The sequence below is a fragment of the Physella acuta genome, unplaced genomic scaffold, assembly GCF_028476545.2.
Source record: "Physella acuta isolate Inbredline_101_S28 unplaced genomic scaffold, ASM2847654v3 ptg000048l, whole genome shotgun sequence".
Lineage (NCBI taxonomy): Eukaryota > Metazoa > Mollusca > Gastropoda > Physidae > Physella > Physella acuta.
Genome location: NW_026731568.1, coordinates 650,778 through 664,153, shown reverse-complemented (window position 1 = coordinate 664,153; position 13,376 = coordinate 650,778). Strand labels below are relative to the sequence as shown.

Genomic DNA, 13,376 nt, shown 5'->3' with positions numbered 1-13,376 from the left:
TTTTACAGCTCTCCATAATGAGTAGAACTATTTACAATACTCGATCAGACAAACGATCAAACAAACAAAAAAACAAGTAAATAAACATTCAAACATGTAAACAAACTTGAGTTTTAGTAGTATATATATTTAGATTTAGATCCGGTATGATACAGTGCACTCCATGTTCTGTAAAAACGACACGCTATACACTTGTGACACCTTGACAAAATGAATCACGTGATACCTGGTACGGCCCTAAACAATGGTTTCCAAAAATATGAAAACAATCGTTGAAACGGATACACACATGAATGGCTGCTGGGATTGGTACAACACACCCTGCAGACAGGTAGACCAGTCTGGATACTGGGTAAACCAGTCTGGCTAAATCATTCACCATGTTGGTCCATTCTCTTCTCTGTCTATTTATTACAAGTAATTTGTATTCAGGTAAGGTTAACTAGTTTTAAAATATAAAAACATATATTGAAGTGTTATAAACTAACGCACCAACCATGAAATTGTGCAAATTATCTAACTCATGAACAAGATTCGGTTTAAAATCTTGTTTTATCTTAAGTTAAAATGTGCGTGATTTGTTTTCTATAAAACAACTTGTACAAAAATATATTTATACATATACCAACTCCTAACTTAAATATAATATTTATCTTGTTGCATTTTCAACTCAGATGTAAAAACGTTTAATGAACTAATGGTTCAATTAATTGAAGTATCTTTATACTATTTAGATTTTATTTAGAAGTGTAGGTCAGGCGTGTAGATTCGCATACGCACACGGAGAACAAAGAAACCATACTTGCAAAACATATTATTTAGCATGGTCACAGTATATTTTAATAACAATTATACAGAAAGCCTAGACATTGATTTTAAAGATTTGAGAATAAACATCAGGGTTAGGCTTACAGTTTTTAGCTCCTCGACGCCATCTTGTCAATAAATTCTCTGTATAAATAATCAGTAAATAATTTATAGTAAAGAACACTCTAAATGTTCAATATTCAGTCCTTTATACAAAAAATGTCCAATATGAAGTCTTTTGTATGAAAAATGTTCAATATTTAGTCCTTGGTAAGAATTAAATGTTCAATATTCAGTCCTTTAATAAAAATGTTCAATATTCAGTCCTTTAACAAAAAAATGTTCAATATTCAGTTCTTTAACAAAAAAGTTCAATATTCAGTCCTTTAACAAAAAATGTTCAATATTCAGTTCTTTAATTTAAAAACGTTCAGTATTTAATTCTTTGGACCAATACAATGTTCAATATTCAATCCACTGTATAAAAAAGTTCATTATTAAGTCCGTTGTACCGAAAAAAAAGCTTAATATTCTGTCCTTTGTACAATCTTATATTCAATATTCAGTTCTTTGTACCGAAAACTTTCAATATTCAATCCTTTGTACCTAAAAGAAATGTTCAAACATTCAGTCCGCATAAAAGTGCAATCCGTTGTATGTGTATTTTAAAATAAATTTGTTATGTTTTAATATTAATATTTTTTAGTTCATGGTCAAAAAATCGTCAGCCCGAATGTTATAGAGGAGGGAGGAACTTTTACTGTGACATGTGGCGCGTCACATGCTGGTGTTCCAACAACCGCTTCAACTGTTGTGTCTTTGGCCATAGGATGGGCAGCTGGTACAACATTACCAACAACCATTGCGAGATACAGGCTGTTTTCGACACCATACACTACTTCCGTGAGCCTAGTTATTGAAATACATTTTCATTTACTTTTCTAAACGTCTCTGCATATTAACGAAGTTATATCGCAATACAAATGTGTCGGTTTCTTGCTAGTTTATATTAGAATTAGTAAAAAAAAACGTTTAGGTCTTTATTGAAATTTATAATTTCACTACTTAAATTGACATTTTATTTATTAAACACAAAACAGAATATCGATCTTTTAAGAGTTTAGCGTTTACGTCTTAAATAAAATATGACAAAATATTTCGTTCGAAAATATTTTAACAACTTTTGAACAGTTTCCCCCGCAAACATCACCCGCCAGAAATTGGACTTTTAACTTTAGTGGAAGCCAACAAGGAAAATCAAGTACACCAAACAACAGGAACACGATGAAAATAGAAATGGTGGTCTATGATGCTAAATGTACAGATGCTGGCTTGTTTTACTGTAACGCTACATACTTCAGTCCAGTGGGTGATATATTATCAACATATCAGTCTCAGAATGTCACCAGCATCAGTAAGTGGTTGAAGATTTATTAGCTACTTAGTAATTCTAAATTTATAGGACGTTTGACATTTTTATCATGTTACTTTTCTGTTGCTTCTATCGCTTTGTATTTGACTAAAATAATTGTTTATTATTCTCATGTTGTATGTACTCAAACTATGGTTTTAGTACATCGACATTTTAAATGTAATATTTTGTGTATAACAAAAAAACTTTTAATATGTGTAATCCGTTATTTGTTTGTTTAACAGCCCGAGCAGTCCCTATGTCCCTGGTGTTAGTGCCCCAGTATGAAGATGGACTGGGCCCATACGCGTCAGTCAATCCTGCAGGGTCTGATGTTACTCTAATCTGTAATGTTAATGTGAGTTGGATTTCTCCATATTGTTGCTTAAAATAAAATGTTTGAAAAATGATGTAGTGTTTAACGATAACTATGTGTAACTACTAAATATGAACAACTGCTAAACAGGGTCCGAAACAACTAACCTTTACCTGGAAGTACGGCCTTTCTAGCTCTGAGGTCAACAGTTTCACGCCATATCCTGTACAAAACGATATATCAGTTGCTGAACCTGTTCAAATCAGTTCTGGGACAACCTGTGTCCAGTACCGTCATACGTCAACCCTGAAGTTTCAAACAGAAGACATGTATGATGGCTACATGTATGTGTGTGTGGCTACAGAAAACAATGAAGACACAATTGTTGGGAACATCACGATATACATTGAACAAGGTACGGAAAACTTTCAATATTCAATCCTTTGTAACTAAAAGAAATGTTCAAACATTCAGTCCGCATAAAAGTGCAATCCGTTGTATGTGTATTTTAAAATAAATTTGTTATGTTTTAATATTAATATTTTTTAGTTCATGGTCAAAAAATCGTCAGCCCGAATGTTATAGAGGAGGGAGGAACTTTTACTGTGACATGTGGCGCGTCACATGCTGGTGTTCCAACAACCGCTTCAACTGTTGTGTCTTTGGCCATAGGATGGGCAGCTGGTACAACATTACCAACAACCATTGCGAGATACAGGCTGTTTTCGACACCATACACTACTTCCGTGAGCCTAGTTATTGAAATACATTTTCATTTACTTTTCTAAACGTCTCTGCATATTAACGAAGTTATATCGCAATACAAATGTGTCGGTTTCTTGCTAGTTTATATTAGAATTAGTAAAAAAAAACGTTTAGGTCTTTATTGAAATTTATAATTTCACTACTTAAATTGACATTTTATTTATTAAACACAAAACAGAATATCGATCTTTTAAGAGTTTAGCGTTTACGTCTTAAATAAAATATGACAAAATATTTCGTTCGAAAATATTTTAACAACTTTTGAACAGTTTCCCCCGCAAACATCACCCGCCAGAAATTGGACTTTTAACTTTAGTGGAAGCCAACAAGGAAAATCAAGTACACCAAACAACAGGAACACGATGAAAATAGAAATGGTGGTCTATGATGCTAAATGTACAGATGCTGGCTTGTTTTACTGTAACGCTACATACTTCAGTCCAGTGGGTGATATATTATCAACATATCAGTCTCAGAATGTCACCAGCATCAGTAAGTGGTTGAAGATTTATTAGCTACTTAGTAATTCTAAATTTATAGGACGTTTGACATTTTTATCATGTTACTTTTCTGTTGCTTCTATCGCTTTGTATTTGACTAAAATAATTGTTTATTATTCTCATGTTGTATGTACTCAAACTATGGTTTTAGTACATCGACATTTTAAATGTAATATTTTGTGTATAACAAAAAAACTTTTAATATGTGTAATCCGTTATTTGTTTGTTTAACAGCCCGAGCAGTCCCTATGTCCCTGGTGTTAGTGCCCCAGTATGAAGATGGACTGGGCCCATACGCGTCAGTCAATCCTGCAGGGTCTGATGTTACTCTGATCTGTAATGTTAATGTGAGTTGGATTTCTCCAGCCTTATGTCAATTTAGAGTGAAAGTATTTATTGTTGCTTAAAATAAAAAGTTTGAAAAATGATGTAGTGTTTAACGATAACTATGTGTAACTACTAAATATGAACAACTGCTAAACAGGGTCCGAAACAACTAACCTTCACCTGGAAGTACGGCCCTTCTAGCTCTGACGTCAACAGTTTCACGTCATATCCTATACAAAACGATATATCAGTTGCTGAACCTGTGCTGGTCAGTTCTGGGAAAACATGTGTTCAGTACGGTCATACGTCAACACTAAAGTTTCAAACAGAAGACATGTATGATGGCTACATGTATTTGTGTGTGGCTACAAAAAACAATGAAGACACAATTGTTGGGAACATCACGATATACATTGAACCAGGTAAAATCCCAATATAATTAAAAATGATTAAATTTACTCTTTTTTCCCAGGTTAATAGCAATATTAAATTTATTGATTTAAAAACTCTTTATTGCACAAATTGCTCTGAAATAGTAGAAATTCTGTTGAATACTTAGATTTATGTTTCGTTTTTTCTTCAGTAAATTGATGTTAAAATGTGACAGTATTTGATTTTAATTTTTAGCAACTAAACCTGTTTATTTTATAAAAGCAAAGCTATAAACTAAGGACATTATTTTCTCTCATATTTCAAAGATCCTCAAGAAATATTTTTCTAATTAATTAATTTTATTTTTTTTTCAATATTTTATAATCCAACATAAATACTTATTACTTTTAATTCTCAATACTCATCAACGGTAAATCATGTTCCCTGTTCATACGTCTCCATAGATGGCACCGGAAAGGTGGTAAATTTAACTTTTTCAAGAACATCCCGAGGGTAACAACATCCCCATAAATAAGACCATCCTTAGTGTAAAAGCTTTCCCAGTCTAACAACATCCTTAGTGCAACAACATCCCCAGTCTAACAAAATCCCAGTGTAACAACATTCTTAGTATAAAAACATCCCAGTCTAACATCATTAGTGTATCAACATCCCAGCCTAACAACACCCTTAGTGTAACAACATCTCCAGTCAAACAACATCCCAGTGGTACAAGATGAATGAAGAGGGCTACTGAATCGACATTCAAACATTTTTTTTCTTTTAGTTCAAGAACAATAAGTTAAAATAACCTCAGCCACAAACGACATACTGAACATGTCTAAACAAAATAAGTATACTAAATGCTTTGGTGTTTCTAATTACAGCTTACGTAGTTGGTTGTTTCTCGGTGAAGTTTTTTGATTTAAGTACAACATTGTTTCACTTACAGCAACTCCGGCTACGTTTGATTCACCCTCTGATTCTGTAGGCTGGGGATTGGACGCAGCCCCAGGACTTGTTCCAGGAACGCTGATCACAGTTTTTAAATTAACCACACTTGTTTTTGTTTCTTTTTCTCTTTAGACCTAACTTCTTATATTTGTGTTATTATGAAAGTTTGACCCTTGTTGGTTTTATGTTTGTGAAATATAGGCCATGCTGTTTTTTTTTTTAAATATTCTTTTTATCAATATCTAGTATTTTTATTAAACAGAGTGCTATTGTATGTGTTAATAATATAGTAACTTTTCCGGACATGATGATTAATAGTAGAGTTCATCTATGCTTTGATCATGGCATATGAGTTAGGTACCGACCAGAGCTGGGTAGACTCAAGGACGTCCTCTGTATTTCCGAGATCTGAACTCGAGAGTGTCGGGTTAGCAGTCGAGCGCTCTACCGCTCTGCCATAGTTCATGACCACTCCATCAAATCTAAGGAATGAAATTTTCGTATCGTCTGCTTATTATTTTTTTAGATTTTAAAATATTATTGTTATGGAGGATGTTTTATATCTATCTACATTAACTATGAGTTACAATTATTTTTATTGGGATTTGAATCTTTTATTTTAAAACAATTAGAATAATATTTTTTCTTTCCGTTTTTTTTTAATAAACTCAACACCCTATTCAAATAAATATGTTTGCTCTAAAAATCTGTAAGCACCTTATGATTTTTAATTGAGATGAAAATTATTTATTACTTTTTACCATTGTGGAATATTTGAACGTAATCAGTTTAAAGAGGTAGTTTACTTTCTAATCGTAACTATGCGATGTTTAAAAATTAATGCGATAATATTATTTACTTTACACAAATTCCTGTAAACATGTATTGTTTAGGCAAATCTGAAGACAATTTTTAAAAAAAATGAAATTTAAAAAAAAAAATTCTATTTGTATTTAGGTTTAATCTTGTTACTTTATCAAATTTTTATTTATTTGTCATGCCTTTATTCATTTGTTGTTTTAACTTACATATTTTCTTTTCTTATACTCTACATCACTAAATAAGATTTTAGTATATTTAATTGTTAAATTGAGGTGTTAACTGAATTTTAAGAATTCGATTATTTCAGCAATTATGTAACACATACATTTTAAATGTATTATTGTTTTATATTTTTACTCTTTTGGACCTTGCGATCTATGGGACAAATCTATATATATATTTCTCTTCTTGGAGACCCTAGAAAACACCAAGCTGTAAACGCGCCTAGCAGTCGCCTCTCCTCCTCTCTAGGCGTATCGCTACCACCCCCATCCCCACATGGTCTGGTGAGCTGTGGTTCACGCAAAATGTTTACAATCGTAGAGATGGGTTTAGTGACGGCTATTAGGTGCAGATAATTTAGTTTGAAACGATTTTAAACTTAGGGGAGGTAACTAAGAGGAGGCTGCATTCACGAGGGGTGGTGGGTGGGGTAGTGGGGGTGGGGTAGGGGTTGGTGAAAAGGAGGGTTTTAGTGTTTAAAAGCAAATGTTTTCTGTGGCAGCATTGGTACTGTCGAATTCACAAATTATGAATTACTGAAGGGTAGAAAAAAAAAAACAACTAAATAGCGGCGTATGATACGCCGCGGGTCGGCTCGTAAAATATATATCTTCTATATCAGTGACCTCGTTATATGAAGTTTGTTGTGGTCAGCAATATACCATGCCGCATTAACCTTCCGCAGTGAGAGTCACGTAAACATCAAAGGTGGGTGGACTCAAGGGAATCTTACAGACGCGAACCGGCATCCGAACCCGATACTTTCGGTTCAGAAATCGTGCGCTGTACCAAACAGCCACGAAGTTCCGTTAATATAGTAACAGAAAACATGCACAAGTCATGTAATTAAAAATTATAGAAAACATCAGCTCTAATATTTAACAGAAAACATAAGATCTAATATTTAATAGAAATCACATACAAATATTTTGTATTGCAATGCGGTTGCAATTTGTTTTGCCATCAATTTAAAGTCAATTGGTCCACAGATAAAATGAAATCCATCCACTCCACAACGTGCAAAATAAAAAAAATGTGTTGAGAGGAAATCGAGCAAACGGTTGAAATGTAACTTTAAGATCCTTAATCGATACAGCCAAGCTGTGACGTAAAACGATTGAAAATATTATAGATTATTACGTGCATGAAGTGAAAGAAAATAATTTTTAAAAAGTTAAGGTATATTGCAGATTTTGTTTAAGTAAGCGAACAAGCCATTTTCACAAACGTACCATTTTGTCTTGCCTGTATTGATCCTCTTCGGTGTCAATTGTAGCATTTTTGTAACACGGTGTAGACGCGCCTGAGGTGAACTGAGACTCTACTAAGTGCTACCACTTGACACTGCCGTTTGTGCTATATTTAAACTTGCCCGGCGTTTGTAAGGGACACGAATTGTTTTACACCGAGCACTCAGTGTTGATAGTTGATTTTTTTCTTTCTTCATTATGTTGATTCAGTTGGGAATAATTTGTTTATTAATATGGAATTTAAATACAGGTAAGGTTATACGGCTTATAAATATTTTAGATACAGTTGTACATTGTAGGAGCTAAAGCATACATTCACAACTGACGTGTAATGGCTTCATACATTTAACACTGGCTGAAGATATTTTTCATTTGTAAATAAATACCCGTCTTTAACTATTCTACCAGAAAGTAATTTTAGTTTCTATAATAGAAATACAACTGCTTTGTCATTTTTTGAATGTCGAGAGTTTAAATGTTTGTACGCAAAACTTAGCAAAATAATACATTTCAACTTGTATAAAGTATGGTTCGATTATCAACAAATTTCATAATGAATACTTATCTTATAGACATAATCGACAGAAGTTTTATAGTTTCACACTCAAATATAGCTCATCAAATATTAAAAGTGTAAAAAAATGTTTTAAAAATTATTATCTTTTCTGGATTTTCAAAACTGTATTTTTCCATCCATTGAAAGTAGACTACACTTTAAATGACAAAGGTCATAAAGCTATCAGTGTATGTTTGAATAAAACAATTATCACTTTACTGATATAAGGGTTTAATATGATCCTACTTCTGGTCAAACAATGGTCAGCCCAGCTGTAACTGAGGTGCTAGAATCTTTCACTGTGGAAAGTAACATTCTGGTATAACAGCAACTGCTACAAGAATTTATCATTGGATATAACATGGACGACTAGTTGTATTTTGAGAAATTTAGTGTCATGATAGTTGATAGTTGAATGTAGAAAGTAGTGTGTCTGTGTCTATGTCTATCCTAAACCTATCCCAATTAATAAATTAATTTCTCTAGTGACCGGGGTAATTTAATATTTTTTACGAGGTAGGGGATGTGACTGGAGTAAATGACTAGAGGCTGAAATGACCTGCCTACGTATATGGTTGCAGGTTTTCGTTAAGAATTTTGTTTCAATAAAGTGTATTTCAAGGGTAGTCAAGCTTCGCGTGTGCGCGGCGTGAACTAGCCTGTGACCAGAGCCTGTTATTCAATGTGAAATCACTTACACTGCTTGTTCAGTTTTAGATAAAGAACTTGCAAATATATTTGAATATACGGATAATCTAATCACATATATGTGTACAGCAAGAAACACAACATAGTGTTGATAATTAAAAATATTGGTTTACTTTATCGATCATGTTGGTTCAGTTAGCATTTAATTTATTTTTGTATGGGAATTTCACAGGTAAGATTTTAAGGCTTAAAAATACAGTTGCATGATATTGTCATTACACTTAAAGCTTTATCGAACAAGGAAGTTCTTTACGTTTAAAACACTTCAGGTCTTTTACAACATTTCGGATTGGATTAGGAATGTCGGTCAGATGTATAGGTAGGTAAATCTTATTAAACCAGACAATGATATTTTAACACTTTTCTCGATGGTCTGAGACAGCTGGCACTTCTCAACTTGCTGACCACACCTAATGATTTGATCTCAACTTGCGCTTAAAGAATCGTCTATTATAATATATAGATATGAATTTATTTACAAACATTAATGTTTGAACACTAAACCACCTTAACTTTAAATGGTATATATATTAATGCCATTTTTTTCCAAATATGTTTTTGAGTTTAAATCTGTCAAAACAAAACCACGTTTTAAATTTGTAAAGTTATAATTACAACTGTAATTAGGAGCTTTTTAAATCTTTTCCAGCGTATGGTCAATCAATAGTTAGCTCAAGTGTGATAGAGGAAGGAGGAACTTTTACTGTGACATGTGACGCGTCACTTGCTACTGTACCATCAACTGCTACAACTGTTGTATCTTTGGCCATAGGATGGACAGCTGGGACTGCAATACCAACAATATATGCGAGATACAGGCTGTTTCCACCTCCTTATAATAGTAGTGTAAGTGTCGCTTTTATAATATACTCTGCTTATTTTGGTTAAATACCTTTGATGTAGTTACATACAAACAAATTACAATCCATAATCTATGTTTAATATGATATTTTTGAATTATTTTTTTGTCACTAAACATCAGTTTTTCATAACACGTTTCACACAATTATTTTATTAAAGTTTCCACCACAAACATCACCCGCCAGGAATTGGACTGTTAACTTTAGTGGAAGCCAACAAGGAACATCAGATACACCAAACAACAGGAACACGATGAAAATAGAAATGATGGTCTATGATGCTAAATGTACCGATGCTGGCTTGTATTACTGTAACGCTACATACTTAAATACAGTGGGTGACACAATACTAGCATTCCAGTATCAAAATGTCTCCAGCATCAGTAAGTTGTTTCAGCTAATGTAAAAATGTTTCTGTGGGTGTTTACGTGCCACAAATCATGCATTGATTTAAAATCAAATTATCAATTAGCTGTGTATTGAATAAAATATATTGTATTTTACAGGACAACATAACTTTAAAAATTATTTTTTATATTGCAACAAGAAAAGTATGTTGTGTAATGTCAGAATGTTTAGTGCATAACTTCGTTAACAAAAAATGCTTGTCATGTAGAAGTATTTATATATTGAAATATTTTCAAACAGCCCGAGCAGTTCCCCTGTCCCTAACGCTAGAACCCCAGTATGAAGAGGGACTGGGACCATACGAGTCAGTCAATCCTGCAGGGTCTAATGTTACTTTGTTGTGTAGGGTTAACGTGAGTTCAATGTTTATAGAATTTGATCTTTTATTAATATTTTTATGGCTGAAGAAGTATATGAAATAATTATTTAAGTACAAATAAAATATAGTACACATGTGTTAATGCAACAACAGGGACCAAAAGATTTAACCTTCACCTGGAAGTACGGCCCTTCTAGCTCTGACGTCAACAGTTTCACGTCATATCCTGTACAAAACGCTATATCAGTTGCTGAACCTGTGCAAATCAGTTCTGGGACATCCTGTGTCCAGTACCGTCATAAGTCAACACTGAAGTTTCAAACAGAAGACATGTATGATGACTACATGTATGTGTGTGTGGCTACAGAAAACAATGAAGACACCATTATGGGGAAAATGACGATATACACGAAACAAGGTGGGTTACTGACAGCAATGTGTATGAAAAATTTGCTCGTATTGTCTCAAAATTATTCAAATATTTTCAAGTCGAAAGGCAACATGTGTTGTAAGTGAAATATCAATTTTAGACATCAAGTATTAAATCAACAACTAAGGTAGATACAGGTTTAGAAACTAGTTGTTGTAAAGAACAAATTGTATTTCCCGAAGTGATACAAATCATTATTGTCTATTACGAAGAGGTCGAGTTCGGAGAAAAAAGTGGATCTGAAACATAATTTGTAGCCCTTGAACAATGTATAGCCCTTTTCTTTGAAACCATTTTCTCTCAGACCGTTTCCACTGTCACTTTCTTCTCGATATAGTCCTCCTTGTGATTTTGTTCACGTGGCAGTAGACTATAGACCTACTTATTATTGTCATTTTTGTCGTGCTCCGTGTATCAGCGGAAGAGCATGCATTATTATGGAACATTGTACTTCCAATATTTCCGGCTTTCACCCTCCTTCCCATTGAAATACATTTTTTTTGCTGGTTATTTTAATTTTATAAGGTATAGATACATTTTTTAATAATCTAGTTTTAAAATTTTGATAATTTTCCAATCTTCGAAAATGTCATATACAGAGGTATATATTTACTATTTCAAAAGTAGCTGAATTTAATGGATCTAAATGTTTGAATCATAATATTTATTCTCACGGTTTTTTTTTTCGGATCATCCCGCTAGTTTTAACGCTATGGAATTCGGAATTCGGGAAATTTAATTATAGAAATGTCGTGTTTTATTTTAGTTTCTTGTTTTTTGAGTTAGTCTTCAGGTGAGTTCAAACTTAATTATTTTGATAATTATAGGCTTATCTTTCTAACTGCTGTGTGTATATCATGAACCAAAATGTGCCAAAATGCATTTATACTGTTTCTTTGTAAAGTATACGGTAAGTTGCTGCTATGCTTAGACCATTTTATTTACTTGATGGCTGGTTCGGGTAGCAAAGCGCGCGACTTCTAACTCTAAAGTGTTTCGTTGTGATTTCGGACTTTAGTCTGTAAGATGTTGATGAATCCATCGATTTTTAGTGAAAGTAAAGCCGTCTTGGCAATGTGCTAAATACTAATTCTAATTCCTTCATAGTAAACAAAGAAATGGATTCTACTTCACCTGCACTACGGATCGTATTGTCAGTATGGAGAATTTTATTTTCATACCCTGCGTAAATAATTTTTATTACTTTCTTCTATCTCCAGCAATAGACCAGACATTGGTCAGCCCCAATGTGATAGAGGAAGGGGGAACATATACTGTGACATGTGACCCGTCACGTGCTGGTGTTCCAGCCAATGCTTTAGATATTCTAGCTTTGGCCATCGCCTGGACAGCTGGGACAGCAACACCAACAACTTTAGCAAGATACAAGACCACTGCACCACCACCTTATAATTCTACTGTGAGAGTTGTTTATTATAGTTCTCACTTTCAAAAATTCATTATGTTATATCTTTTGAAACTTGTTTATATTTACAATTTAAAATAACAGATATTGAAGTTGTTATATAGAAATAAGTATATGTTTGTGTATGATTTAATATGTTTAAGTTTCCACCACAAACGTCACCTGCCAGAAATTGGACTTTTAACTTTAGCCAACAAGAAACATCAGATACACCAAACAACAGGAACACGATGAAAATAGAAATGATGGTCTATGATGCTAGATGTTCAGATGCTGGCTTGTATATCTGTAATGCTACATATTTAAGCTCATGGGGTGACATATTATCAACACTTCAGTTTCAAAATGTTAATAGCGTCGGTAAGTTATTTCATAATCTTTACAATAGGTGAAATTTTGTGTTAACATTTATTTTAAAACATGAGATATTCACACACAGCCCGAGCAATCCCAGTGTCACTGACGTTAGAAGTCCTGTATAAAGAAGGAATGGCTCCTGATAAGTCAGTCAATCCTACAGGGTCTGTTGCAACTTTGACGTGTTTAGTTAATGTGAGTATGATGAGTGTCGCATTAGATTTTAAACTTCATTATTGTTCAAGTTGATTTAAATAACTAAAATTTACCTTTAATTTGATACCTATCTTTATTATCCAAAATAATCGGTAGCCTAGAAAATAATGAAAAAAAGCGTTTGTTTATAAATGGCGACGGTGCTACGATTGATACAAGGGTTAGTTTTTAAGTTTTTAAGGAATGTTGGTGTAACGCAGCATAAATGTGTCGTCTGCGAGATGTCTTCCCATTCAAATTGAATGCTGGCAAATTGGGCTGGCTTGGTTGGCTGTTGTCTATATCAAGTTACATTTTTTTAATGAATTTTGTTTATACCCTGATGAATTTTTAAAATGTATGAAATTAGT

The 13,376-nt window shown here is 33.3% G+C and overlaps 1 protein-coding gene across 1 annotated transcript; it reads left to right on the top strand.

The window, feature by feature from the left end:
- Positions 1 to 357: 357 nt before the first annotated feature.
- Positions 358 to 6,366, top strand: LOC131944724 (uncharacterized). Its single transcript, XM_059305522.1, has 10 exons — positions 358 to 432; positions 1,514 to 1,710; positions 1,999 to 2,221; positions 2,464 to 2,576; positions 2,685 to 2,949; positions 3,084 to 3,280; positions 3,569 to 3,791; positions 4,034 to 4,146; positions 4,284 to 4,548; positions 5,451 to 6,366. The coding sequence occupies exons 1-10, from the start codon at positions 381 to 383 to the stop codon at positions 5,582 to 5,584; spliced, it is 1,782 nt and encodes a 593-aa protein (XP_059161505.1). The 5' UTR covers positions 358 to 380; the 3' UTR covers positions 5,585 to 6,366.
- Positions 6,367 to 13,376: the final 7,010 nt, after the last annotated feature.

Bases quoted from the DNA above. Each gene is read 5' to 3' on its own strand.
- LOC131944724 (XM_059305522.1), top strand. From the start codon at position 381: ATGTTGGTCCATTCTCTTCTCTGTCTATTTATTACAAGTAATTTGTAT. The intron at 2,950-3,083 runs GTACGGAAAACT...AATATTTTTTAG, and splicing joins CACGATATACATTGAACAAG to TTCATGGTCAAAAAATCGTC. The intron at 3,281-3,568 runs GTGAGCCTAGTT...ACTTTTGAACAG, and splicing joins CGACACCATACACTACTTCC to TTTCCCCCGCAAACATCACC.